The 13,399-nt window shown below is 52.8% G+C and overlaps 2 protein-coding genes across 16 annotated transcripts in view; one reads left to right on the top strand and one right to left on the bottom strand.

Annotated features, from left to right (window-relative positions):
* Positions 1 to 9,811, top strand: part of si:dkey-181m9.8 (E3 ubiquitin-protein ligase RNF31) — a 31,413-nt gene extending 21,602 nt beyond the window's left edge. For 11 of the 14 annotated variants that reach the window (XM_034555027.1, XM_034555025.1, XM_034555026.1 and 8 more), the window contains 2 exons: positions 7,663 to 7,843; positions 8,076 to 9,811. In XM_034555027.1, coding sequence (XP_034410918.1) covers positions 7,663 to 7,843; positions 8,076 to 8,111 — 217 coding nt within the window. In that variant the 3' untranslated portion in view covers positions 8,112 to 9,811. Of the gene's footprint in view, positions 1 to 7,662; positions 7,844 to 8,075 lie in introns of those variants that run through there. The other 3 variants (XM_034555021.1, XM_034555028.1, XM_034555029.1) reach the window with 3 other exon arrangements.
* Positions 8,908 to 13,399, bottom strand: part of impa1 (inositol monophosphatase 1) — an 8,623-nt gene continuing 4,131 nt past the window's right edge. For both annotated transcript variants that reach the window (XM_034555036.1, XM_034555035.1), the window contains exons 2-9: positions 11,918 to 11,996; positions 11,547 to 11,680; positions 11,343 to 11,447; positions 10,303 to 10,348; positions 9,857 to 9,965; positions 9,435 to 9,543; positions 9,206 to 9,357; positions 8,908 to 9,131 (exon numbers count right to left, since the gene is read on the bottom strand). In XM_034555036.1, the coding sequence (XP_034410927.1) occupies positions 9,004 to 9,131; positions 9,206 to 9,357; positions 9,435 to 9,543; positions 9,857 to 9,965; positions 10,303 to 10,348; positions 11,343 to 11,447; positions 11,547 to 11,680; positions 11,918 to 11,980 (846 nt within the window). In that variant the 5' untranslated portion in view covers positions 11,981 to 11,996 and the 3' untranslated portion in view covers positions 8,908 to 9,003. The remainder of the gene's footprint in view (positions 9,132 to 9,205; positions 9,358 to 9,434; positions 9,544 to 9,856; positions 9,966 to 10,302; positions 10,349 to 11,342; positions 11,448 to 11,546; positions 11,681 to 11,917; positions 11,997 to 13,399) is intronic.

Raw genomic sequence — 13,399 nt, 5'->3', positions numbered from 1 at the left:
CCCTGTCCTGACTACGGCTCCGATCCCTGTCCTGACTACGGCTCCGATCCCTGTCCTGACTACCAGTCCGTTCCCTGTCCTGACTACGGCTCCAATCCCTGTCCTGACTACCTGTCCGATCCCTGTCCTGACTACAGCTCCAATCCCTGTCCTGACTACGGCTCCGATCCCTGTCCTGACTACCTGTCCGATCCCTGTCCTGACTATAGCTCCAATCCCTGTCCTGACTACGGCTCCGATACCTGTCCTGACTACGGCTCCGATCCCTGTCCTGACTACGGCTCCGATACCTGTCCTGACTACCAGTCCGTTCCCTGTCCTGACTACGGCTCCGATCCCTGTCCTGACTACCAGTCCGTTCCCTGTCCTGACTACGGCTCCAATCCCTGTCCTGACTACCTGTCCGATCCCTGTCCTGACTACAGCTCCGATCCCTGTCCTGACTACGGCTCCGATCCCTGTCCTGACTACCTGTCCGATCCCTGTCCTGACTACGGCTCCGATACCTGTCCTGACTACCTGTCCGATCCCTGTCCTGACTACGGCTCTGATCCCAGTCCTGACTACCGGTTCGATCCCAGTCCTGAATACTGACTACCGGTCCGATCCCAGTCCTGACTACCGGTCCGATCCCAGTCCTGACTACCGGTCCGATCCCAGTCCTGACTACCGGTCCGATCCCAGTCCTGACTACCGGTCCGAACCCAGTCCAGACTACCGGTCCGATCCTAGTCCTGAATACCGGTCTGATCCCAGTCCTGAATACCGGTCCGATCCCAGTCCTGAATACCGGTCCGATCCCAGTCCTGACTACCAGTCCGATCCCTGTCCTGACTTCCGGTCCGATCCCTGTCCTGACTACGGGTCAGATCCCTGTCCTGACTACGGCTCCGATACCTGTCCTGACTACCTGTCCGATCCCTGTCCTGACTACGGCTCTGATCCCAGTCCTGACTACCGGTTCGATCCCAGTCCTGAATACTGACTACCGGTCCGATCCCAGTCCTGACTACCGGTCCGATCCCAGTCCTGACTACCGGTCCGATCCCAGTCCTGACTACCGGTCCGATCCCAGTCCTGACTACGGCTCTGATCCCAGTCCTGACTACCGGTCCTATCCCAGTCCTGACTACCGGTCCGATCCCAGTCCTGACTACCGGTCCGATCCCAGTCCTGACTACCGGTCCGATCCCAGTCCTGACTACAGCTCCGATCCCTGTCCTGACTACAGCTCCGATCCCTGTCCTGACTACAGCTCCGATCCCTGTCCTGACTACCAGTCCGTTCCCTGTCCTGACTACCAGTCCGATCCCTGTCCTGACTACGGCTCCAATCCCTGTCCTGACTACCAGTCCGTTCCCTGTCCTGACTACGGCTCCAATCCCTGTCCTGACTACCAGTCCGTTCCCTGTCCTGACTACAGCTCCGATCCCTGTCCTGACTACGGCTCCGATCCCTGTCCTGACTACCAGTCCGTTCCCTGTCCTGACTACGGCTCCGATCCCTGTCCTGACTACCAGTCCGTTCCCTGTCCTGACTACGGCTCCAATCCCTGTCCTGACTACCTGTCCGATCCCTGTCCTGACTACAGCTCCGATCCCTGTCCTGACTACGGCTCCGATACCTGTCCTGACTACCAGTCCGTTCCCTGTCCTGACTACGGCTCCGTTCCCTGTCCTGACTACCAGTCCGTTCCCTGTCCTGACTACCAGTCCGATCCCTGTCCTGACTACCTGTCCGATCCCTGTCCTGACTACAGCTCCAATCCCTGTCCTGACTACGGCTCCGATCCCTGTCCTGACTACCTGTCCGATCCCTGTCCTGACTACAGCTCCAATCCCTGTCCTGACTACGGCTCCGATACCTGTCCGATCCCTGTCCTGACTACAGCTCCAATCCCTGTCCTGACTACGGCTCCGATCCCTGTCCTGACTACCTGTCCGATCCCTGTCCTGACTACGGCTCCGATACCTGTCCTGACTACCTGTCCGATCCCTGTCCTGACTACGGCTCTGATCCCAGTCCTGACTACCGGTTCGATCCCAGTCCTGAATACTGACTACCGGTCCGATCCCTGTCCTGACTACCAGTCCGTTCCCTGTCCTGACTACGGCTCCAATCCCTGTCCTGACTACCTGTCCGATCCCTGTCCTGACTACAGCTCCAATCCCTGTCCTGACTACGGCTCCGATCCCTGTCCTGACTACCTGTCCGATCCCTGTCCTGACTATAGCTCCAATCCCTGTCCTGACTACGGCTCCGATACCTGTCCTGACTACCAGTCCGTTCCCTGTCCTGACTACGGCTCCGATCCCTGTCCTGACTACCAGTCCGTTCCCTGTCCTGACTACGGCTCCGATCCCTGTCCTGACTACGGCTCCGATCCCTGTCCTGACTACCAGTCCGTTCCCTGTCCTGACTACGGCTCCAATCCCTGTCCTGACTACCTGTCCGATCCCTGTCCTGACTACAGCTCCAATCCCTGTCCTGACTACGGCTCCGATCCCTGTCCTGACTACCTGTCCGATCCCTGTCCTGACTATCGCTCCAATCCCTGTCCTGACTACGGCTCCGATACCTGTCCTGACTACGGCTCCGATACCTGTCCTGACTACGGCTCCGATACCTGTCCTGACTACCAGTCCGTTCCCTGTCCTGACTACGGCTCCGATCCCTGTCCTGACTACCAGTCCGTTCCCTGTCCTGACTACGGCTCCAATCCCTGTCCTGACTACCTGTCCGATCCCTGTCCTGACTACAGCTCCGATCCCTGTCCTGACTACGGCTCCGATCCCTGTCCTGACTACCTGTCCGATCCCTGTCCTGACTACGGCTCCGATACCTGTCCTGACTACCTGTCCGATCCCTGTCCTGACTACGGCTCTGATCCCAGTCCTGACTACCGGTTCGATCCCAGTCCTGAATACTGACTACCGGTCCGATCCCAGTCCTGACTACCGGTCCGATCCCAGTCCTGACTACCGGTCCGATCCCAGTCCTGACTACCGGTCCGATCCCAGTCCTGACTACCGGTCCGAACCCAGTCCAGACTACCGGTCCGATCCTAGTCCTGAATACCGGTCTGATCCCAGTCCTGAATACCGGTCCGATCCCAGTCCTGAATACCGGTCCGATCCTAGTCCTGAATACCGGTCTGATCCCAGTCCTGAATACCGGTCCGATCCCAGTCCTGAATACCGGTCCGATCCCAGTCCTGACTACCAGTCCGATCCCTGTCCTGACTACCGGTCCGATCCCTGTCCTGACTACCGGTCCGATCCCTGTCCTGACTACGGCTCCGATACCTGTCCTGACTACCTGTCCGATCCCTGTCCTGACTACGGCTCTGATCCCAGTCCTGACTACCGGTTCGATCCCAGTCCTGAATACTGACTACCGGTCCGATCCCAGTCCTGACTACCGGTCCGATCCCAGTCCTGACTACCGGTCCGATCCCAGTCCTGACTACCGGTCCGATCCCAGTCCTGACTACGGCTCTGATCCCAGTCCTGACTACCGGTCCTATCCCAGTCCTGACTACCGGTCCGATCCCAGTCCTGACTACAGCTCCGATCCCTGTCCTGACTACAGCTCCGATCCCTGTCCTGACTACAGCTCCGATCCCTGTCCTGACTACCAGTCCGTTCCCTGTCCTGACTACCAGTCCGATCCCTGTCCTGACTACGGCTCCGATCCCTGTCCTGACTACCAGTCCGTTCCCTGTCCTGACTACGGCTCCAATCCCTGTCCTGACTACCAGTCCGTTCCCTGTCCTGACTACAGCTCCGATCCCTGTCCTGACTACGGCTCCGATACCTGTCCTGACTACCAGTCCGTTCCCTGTCCTGACTACGGCTCCGATCCCTGTCCTGACTACCAGTCCGTTCCCTGTCCTGACTACGGCTCCGATCCCTGTCCTGACTACCTGTCCGATCCCTGTCCTGACTACAGCTCCGATCCCTGTCCTGACTACGGCTCCGATACCTGTCCTGACTACCAGTCCGTTCCCTGTCCTGACTACGGCTCCGTTCCCTGTCCTGACTACCAGTCCGTTCCCTGTCCTGACTACCAGTCCGATCCCTGTCCTGACTACCTGTCCGATCCCTGTCCTGACTACAGCTCCAATCCCTGTCCTGACTACGGCTCCGATCCCTGTCCTGACTACCTGTCCGATCCCTGTCCTGACTACAGCTCCAATCCCTGTCCTGACTACGGCTCCGATACCTGTCTGATCCCTGTCCTGACTACGGCTCTGATCCCAGTCCTGACTACCTGTCCGATCCCTGTCCTGACTACAGCTCCGATCCCTGTCCTGACTACGGCTCCGATACCTGTCCTGACTACCAGTCCGTTCCCTGTCCTGACTACGGCTCCGTTCCCTGTCCTGACTACCAGTCCGTTCCCTGTCCTGACTACCAGTCCGATCCCTGTCCTGACTACCTGTCCGATCCCTGTCCTGACTACAGCTCCAATCCCTGTCCTGACTACGGCTCCGATCCCTGTCCTGACTACCTGTCCGATCCCTGTCCTGACTACAGCTCCAATCCCTGTCCTGACTACGGCTCCGATACCTGTCCGATCCCTGTCCTGACTACAGCTCCAATCCCTGTCCTGACTACGGCTCCGATACCTGTCTGATCCCTGTCCTGACTACGGCTCTGATCCCAGTCCTGACTACCGGTTCGATCCCAGTTCTGAATACTGACTACCGGTCCGATCCCAGTCCAGACTACCGGTCCGATCCCTGTCCTGACTACAGCTCCAATCCCTGTCCTGACTACGGCTCCGATCCCTGTCCTGACTACCTGTCCGATCCCTGTCCTGACTACAGCTCCAATCCCTGTCCTGACTACCGGTTCGATCCCAGTCCTGACTACCGGTTCGATCCCAGTCCTGAATACTGACTACCGGTCCGATCCCAGTCCAGACTACCGGTCCGATCCCAGTCCAGACTACCGGTCCGATCCCAGTCCAGACTACCGGTCCGATCCCAGTCCTGAATACCGGTCCGATCCCAGTCCTGAATACCGGTCCAATCCCAGTCCTGACTATCGGTCCGATCCCTGTCCTGACTACCGGTCCGATCCCTGTCCTGACTACGGGTCCGATCCCTGTCCTGACTACGGCTCTGATCCCAGTCCTGACTACGGCTCTGATCCCAGTCCTGACTACCGGTCCGATCCCAGTCCTGACTACGGCTCTGATCACAGTCCTGACTACCGGTCCGATCCCAGTCCTGACTACCGGTCCGATCCCAGTCCTGACTACCGGTCCGATCCCAGTCCTGACTACCGGTCCGTTCCCTGTCCTGACTACGGCTCCGATCCCTGTCCTGACTACCAGTCCGTTCCCTGTCCTGACTACGGCTCCGATCCCTGTCCTGACTACAGCTCCGATCCCTGTCCTGACTACAGCTCCGATCCCTGTCCTGACTACGGCTCCGATCCCTGTCCTGACTACAGCTCCAATCCCTGTCCTGACTACGGCTCCGATACCTGTCCTGACTACCTGTCCGATCCCAGTCCTGACTACCGGTTCGATCCCAGTCCTGAATACTGACTACCGGTCCGATCCCAGTCCTGACTACCGGTCCGATCCCAGTCCTGACTACCGGTCCGATCCCAGTCCTGACTACCGGTCCGAACCCAGTCCAGACTACCGGTCCGATCCCAGTCCTGAATACCGGTCCGATCCCAGTCCTGACTACCGGTCCGAACCCAGTCCAGACTACCGGTCCGATCCCAGTCCTGAATACCGGTCCGATCCCAGTCCTGAATACCGGTCCGATCCCAGTCCTGAATACCGGTCCGATCCCAGTCCTGACTACCGGTCCGATCCCTGTCCTGACTACGGGTCCGATCCCTGTCCTGACTACGGCTCTCATCCCAGTCCTGACTACCGGTCCGATCCCTGTCCTGACTACCGGTCCGTTCCCTGTCCTGACTACCGGTCCGTTCCCTGTCCTGACTACGGCTCCGATCCCTGTCCTGACTACCGGTCCGTTCCCTGTCCTGACTACGGCTCCGATCCCTGTCCTGACTACCGCTCCGATCCCTGTCCTGACTACGGCTCCAATCCCTGTCCTGACTACAGCTCCGATCCCTGTCCTGACTACAGCTCCGATCCCTGTCCTGACTACGGCTCCGATCCCTGTCCTGACTACAGCTCCGATACCTGTCCTGACTACGGCTCCGATACCTGTCCTGACTACGGCTCCGATACCTGTCCTGACTACCTGTCCGATCCCAGTCCTGACTACCTGTCCGATCCCAGTCCTGACTACCGGTTCGATCCCAGTCCTGAATACTGACTACCGGTCCGATCCCAGTCCTGACTACCGGTCCGATCCCAGTCCTGACTACCGGTCCGAACCCAGTCCAGACTACCGGTCCGAACCCAGTCCAGACTACCGGTCCGATCCCAGTCCTGAATACCGGTCCGATCCCAGTCCTGAATACCGGTCCGATCCCAGTCCTGAATACCGGTCCGATCCCAGTCCTGAATACCGGTCTGATCCCAGTCCTGACTACCGGTCCGATCCCAGTCCTGACTACCGGTCCGATCCCTGTCCTGACTACGGGTCCGATCCCTGTCCTGACTACGACTCTGATCCCAGTCCTGACTACCGGTCCGATCCCAGTCCTGACTACCGGTCCGATCCCAGTCCTGACTACCGGTCCGATCCCAGTCCTGACTACCGGTCCGATCCCAGTCCTGACTACCGGTCCGATCCCAGTGCCAGTCCTGACTACCGGTCCGATCCCAGTGCCAGTCCTGAATACCGGTCCGATCCCAGTCCTGAATACCGGTCCGATCCCAGTCCTGAATACCGGTCCGATCCCAGTCCTGACTACAGCTCCGATCCCTGTCCTGACTACAGCTCCGATCCCTGTCCTGACTACAGCTCCGATCCCTGTCCTGACTACCAGTCCGTTCCCTGTCCTGACTACGGCTCCGATCCCTGTCCTGACTACCGGTCCGATCCCAGTGCCAGTCCTGACTACCGGTCCGATCCCAGTGCCAGTCCTGACTACCGGTCCGATCCCAGTGCCAGTCCTGACTACCGGTCCGATCCCAGTGCCAGTCCTGACTACCGGTCCGATCCCAGTCCTGAATACCGGTCCGATCCCAGTCCTGAATACCGGTCCGATCCCAGTCCTGACTACGGCTCCGTTCCCTGTCCTGACTACGGCTCCGATCCCTGTCCTGACTACGGCTCCGATCCCTGTCCTGACTACGGCTCCGATCCCTGTCCTGACTACCGGTCCGATCCCTGTCCTGACTACCGGTCCGATCCCTGTCCTGACTACCGGTCCGATCCCTGTCCTGACTACCGGTCCGATCCCTGTCCTGACTACCGGTCCGATCCCTGTCCTGACTACAGGTCCGATCCCTGTCCTGACTACAGCTCCGATCCCTGTCCTGACTACCAGTCCGTTCCCTGTCCTGACTACAGCTCCGATCCCTGTCCTGACTACCAGTCCGTTCCCTGTCCTGACTACGGCTCCGATCCCTGTCCTGACTACCGGTCCGATCCCTGTCCTGACTACGGCTCCGATCCCAGTCCTGACTACCGGTCCGATCTCTGTCTTGACTATCGGCCCGTTCCATGTCTGGATGTAATGGTTTCCAGTGTACCTGTAAAGGTGAGCTAATGGTCAGGTGTACCGGCAGGTTGCACTATAAGGAGCGCCTTGTGGAGCTGATCAAGCGCTGCGGTGCCGACCCGGCGGTCCTCTTCAACCCGGCAGAGATGATAGCAGAGCTGCAGCGCTGGCACGTCGCCATTCCGACCAAGAAACCAGAAGAACCAGAACCGCTATACACACACCGCCTCTGCCTGGTCAGTGTCATCATCATGTGACATCATATATACAGTTTATCTGTGACATCATCATCTTGAATACAGTTCATCTGTGACATCATTTAAATAAAGTTTTCTGTGACATTATCTTATATACAGTTTTCTGTTATTAATAACGGGTTTTGATCCGATAATATTCCTGTGATTTATTTGTCATGTTTAATCGTCTCGCTTCAGCCAATCACAGCCAAGTATCTTGTTGTCTCTTCAGACTCTGACCAATAGCGTTCCTCTCAGGAAGCAGTGACAACCTCCGACATCTTCTGTGACTCCTGGAGCTCCGCCTTCTCGCCTGCTGCCGAGTGACTGACTTCACCCATTCATAACTTCGGCCAATTAGATGTCAGCTTTGCCCTCCTGTCTGAACCCGGCGTTACTAAGCAACCAAAACCATGTGTAAGGACATAAGAACCGTGGGGGTCTTTATGTTGTATAGTTGTGATATGAACAGTTTCACCATGGAGTTAGTGCTTCAATACTTTCACAATATAATTAATATCTTAAGGAGTGACACTGTGAGACCTGGGATGGGCGTTGAACCCACAACCTTCTTCTACTTTAACTGTTGTGAATATATTTATTAAATAAATAAGCTCTTAATATACTTCAGATTCTCTTCTCTTCACAGGTTCAGTGTATAGATGACGTTACAGCTATAGTAAAGTTGCATAACCTTAAACTGAGAAATCACTTTTTTTCAGAAGAAAAGCTCTAAAAACTATAAAAATGAATGGTCTACTCTACACTATAGATTGTATTACCGGATTATGATATACTGAAAATAGAGAAATTGCTTTCATAATGATCATGTTCTCTAACTGTTGGAATTGTAACATCAACCAATCAACACGCACTGCAGACGTGTTTGTCAAGGAGCGTTGGGTCCCGTGACCCCTCAACAGACCTGCCAGGGTAAAGAGCTGGTCCATGAATAGTACGTCATGAATAGTATGATTTTACATTGTCACACTGAATGTCTTCTTGTCGTCCCAAAGTGACAGATCTAAGATGTAACAAGAGTTTTAAAAAAAACTTGGTTCGTGGTTGTTTTCATGACAAACTTTATTTCTCACAAGCTTAACAAAGTGAACATCTGTCTCACATATAAACTCTGTTGTTGGAGCCGCAATGGGTTTGTGTTAGACTGGAGGTGGTGCAGCGTCGTCTCTGGGTGGACTGAAGCTGTCGATCTCTTTGACGATCCTCTCAGCAATGGTTTTGCTGTTGGCAGCAACCACTCTTCTGGACATCAGGTCCACTGCTCCTCCTAAACACAATGCGTTAATGACAAACTCAGCCATTGAAATCAGCAGCAGTGAAATTCTCTCCGAGTAACTTTACCCTCCACGTCCATGAGGACTCCTCCAGCCTCTGAGACCACCAGGGAGCCTGCAGCAATGTCCCACACATGGATCCCGATCTCATAATATGCCTCAACGCAACCAGATGCCACATGACACATGTTGATGGCTGCAGTTCCTGCACCACGCACCCTGGAAACATGCATCTAGTTAAAAATGTACTGCAAATGACGATATCGGTAACATTACTGCAGTATCCCTAGTATTACCCGTGAACAGGGATGCAGAGAATACTCCTCAGGCTCGAGAAGATTTTCTCTACAGCTTCAGGGTCTCTGCTGGATCCAAACTCTGTGGTGATGATGGACTGTTTAATATCTGACAGTGAAACAGAAACAGGTCAGATTGGGGCTTCTGATTGGATCAGCGCAGCATGACATCACATTCTGTTCCTGTACTATAATAATACTGGATACATCTCGTAATGAGGAGAGATGAGTTTCACAGAGTAATAAACAAGAAAAGGTATAATTACACTAACCATCGGTTACTGCAGAGATGTTAAACATGTTGATTTAAACAAAAGCCTTCATGATTTCAGTTGTTGCCTTTGATTAATGTCTTTGGATTAAATGCGATTTGCAGATATGACTCGTCCTTATGGCTCATTGTTGTGCTATTAATTACTGACCTTCCTGATCAGAAACCTGCAGAGGGACTCCATTACAAAACGCCCCATTGCCCCTCCTCGCTGTGTACATCTTATCTTCCAAACAACTGTAGACCACACCGAACTCCATCTGAAAGAGGGAAGACAGCTGGAGAGCTGGAGGTCATAGTACAGTAAGGACTGGTTCAGGTCTATAGTTAGGACTGACTCAGGTTTATAGTAAGGACTGGTTCAGGTCTATAGTTAGGACTGACTCAGGTTTATCATTAGTTCAGGTTCATAGTTAGTGGTAGTTCAGGTCTATAATTAGGGGCTATAGTTCTAGAGTTAGTGGGTTAGTGCTGGTTCAGGTTTATAGTTAGTGCTGGTTCAGGTTTATAATTAGGGCTATATCGAGTTTATAGTTAGAGCTGGTTTAGGTTTATAGTTAGAGCTGGTTCAGGTTTATTTGCTTTGGTTGAACTCACCTGTTTGTTGACAGAAAAACCAATGGAAACAGCAACAAAAGGAAATCTGTGAAAGAGACAATCATGCATTGGAGGTCAAATATTATTATTATTAATAAAAACCTCCATCACACACATTCACACACTGATGGGAGGAGCTAAGGTCCCACCTGCCCATCAGGTAACTAACATTCACACATTCACACCCTGATGGGAGGAGCTAAGGTTCCACCTGTCCATCAGGTAAGTAACATTCACACACTGATGGGAGGAGCTAAGGTCCCACCTGCCCATCAGGTAACTAACATTCACACTGATGGGAGGAGCTAAGGTTCCACCTGTCCATCAGGTAACTAACATTCACACTGATGGGAGGAGCTAAAGTTCCACCTGCCCATCAGGTAAGTAACATTCACACACTGATGGGAGGAGCTAAGGTTCCAACTGTCCATCAGGTAATTAACATTCAATCACATTCATAGACTGATGGGAGGAGCTAAAGTTCCACCTGCCCATCAGGTAACTAACATTCACACACCGTAGAATAGCTACAGGAGCCATTTTGGGGTTAAGTGTCTTCATCATCCTCATTGCCATGTCACTGAAGATGTTGATATACAGGTATATTGTTATATAACACATTTTTTGTTGTCATGATTTGTTATTGTATTGTTATTAATATTATCCATCATCATCATCATCTTAGTCATCGTTATTACTCTATATTACAGTATTACCATTATGTAGTTACATTATCTTAATATTTTGCCCTGTATTAATATAATTATTATAACGCTGAGTTAGTCTGTATCAGAGTCGCTCATCTCTAGAAACCCTGTGAGCTGACAGCGCTGAAACAAACCAACTGCATTTCCCATAATGCACCATCTCTTCCCATGTCTTTAAGTGATGACATCATGTAAATATGTCACTCAGATTGGGCTCTAGAGGAAGAAGCACACATGTTGCATCAGATGATTATGATATGAATCAGATGATGACAATGATGGTGATGATGAAGATGATGATGTCAGCGTGTTTAATGTAAAAAGAAAACTCACGCATGAACAAAGTTCGTCGTCCCGTCAATGGGGTCGATGATCCAGGTGGGAGCGTTAGTGAGGTCACAAGGTTCACCTGCAGCGACAGACTCCTCCCCTATGAAGCTGACACACACACGTTTATTTACTAGGTTAGTGTGTGTATGTGTGTGTATTATCTCTTCAGTATTGACTGATGGATCTGAGGGAAGCAGAGCTTCTCACCTGTGAGTGGGGAATTTCTCCTTCACCGATTGGATGATGAGTTGCTCCACCTTCTGGTCGGTTTGTGTCACCAGATCAACCGACGAACTCTTCGTCATCACCTTCCTGTCGTCCTGGAGAGCCTCACGCACCACCTGATCAATAATACACGCACCACCTGATCAATAATACACGCACCACCTGATCAATAATACACGCACCACCTGATCAATAATACACGCACCACCTGATCAATAATACACGCACCACCTGATCAATAATACACGCACCACCTGATCAATAATACACAAACCACTTGATCAATACACAACTAAGAGATGAACACACTCACACACACACAAACACACACACACACACACACAGTGACTGACCTCTCCAGCTCTTCTTGCAAGTGCGACAGCATGATCCATGGCGTTCTGCCAGAGGTCGGCCATCTTTGAAGAACAGCTCCTTATAAGGAGAGAAATGACACCATCAATGGAGCTGAGGAGGAACCTGTTGGATGTTCTACCCCCTAAACAACCCCCCCCCCCCACACACACACACACACACACACACACACACATACATACATATACATATACATATATACACACATATATATATACACATACATATATATATACATATATACATACATCAAACTTCCCAGAAAATGGACCCCCGCTCATCCTTCTGGGTGACTTTAACATCCAGACTGAGAAATCATGTGACCTGCTACTCTTACTGTCTTCCTTTGCTCTCTCTCTCAGTCCTTCCCCTCCTACTCACAAAGCTGGCAACCACCTTGACTATATTTTCACCAGAAACTGCTCTACAGCAAACCTCACTGTAACTCCACTTCATGTTTCTGACCATTTCTTCATCTCTTACTCTCTCCCACTCTTTGGAACTGACAACCCTCCCACAACGGACTCTGCACCTGTCCGTCGCAACATCCGTACCCTCTCACCCTCTCACCCTCTCTCTCACCCTCTCACCCTCTCACCCTCTCTCCCTCTCTCCCTCTCTCCCTCTCTCCCTCTCACCCTCTCACCCTCTCTCTCTCTCTCCCTCTCACCCTCTCTCCCTCTCACCCTCTCTCCCTCTCTCCCCCTCCTCTCTGGCCTCCTCTGTTCTGTCAGCCCTCCCCTCAACCGATTCCTTCGCACTTATGCAGCCTAACTTCGCCACTGACACTCTTCTCTCTACGCTGTCGTCCTCTCTTGATTCTCTCTGTCCTCTTACGACTCGAAAGGTCCGCAAGTCCTCTCCGGCTCCGTGGCTGTCCGAACCAGTGCGCGCCGAGAGAGCCTACAATGCGAGCAGCGGAAAGGAAATGGCGAAAATCCAAACACGCCAGTGACCTGCTTGCCTATCAATCTCTTCTCTCCTCCTTCTCTGCGTCCATCACTGCAGCCAAAAGTTTGTTCTATCAATCCAGAATCGAATCCTCTTTATCTAACCCTAAAAAGCTCTTCTCAATTTTTTCCAACCTCCTTGACCCCCCTGTTCCCCCCCCTCCCTCCACCCTTCTACCAAGCCACTTTGTTGACTACTTTACAAAAAAGATAGACGACATACGCTCTTCATTTACTAATCCATCTTCCTCAACTACACCTCCAGTAACTTCACCTTCTTCCCCCTTGTTTTCCTCTTTTATCCCCCTGTCTCCAAATCAAGTTCTTACCTTAGTAACCTCTGCCCGCCCAACCACATGCCCCCTTGACCCCATCCCTTCGCACCTTCTCCAGTCCATTGCTCCTGACCTTCTTCCCTTTCTCACCCATCTCATTAACACCTCCCTCTCAACCGGCTGTTTCCCTAACTCTCTGAAGGAGGCAAGAGTCAACCCTCTCCTGAAGAAACCCACT

This window comes from Cyclopterus lumpus, chromosome 17 (assembly GCF_009769545.1).
Source record: "Cyclopterus lumpus isolate fCycLum1 chromosome 17, fCycLum1.pri, whole genome shotgun sequence".
Taxonomy (NCBI): Eukaryota; Metazoa; Chordata; class Actinopteri; order Perciformes; family Cyclopteridae; genus Cyclopterus; species Cyclopterus lumpus.
This window is presented reverse-complemented; position numbering and strand designations above follow the sequence as displayed.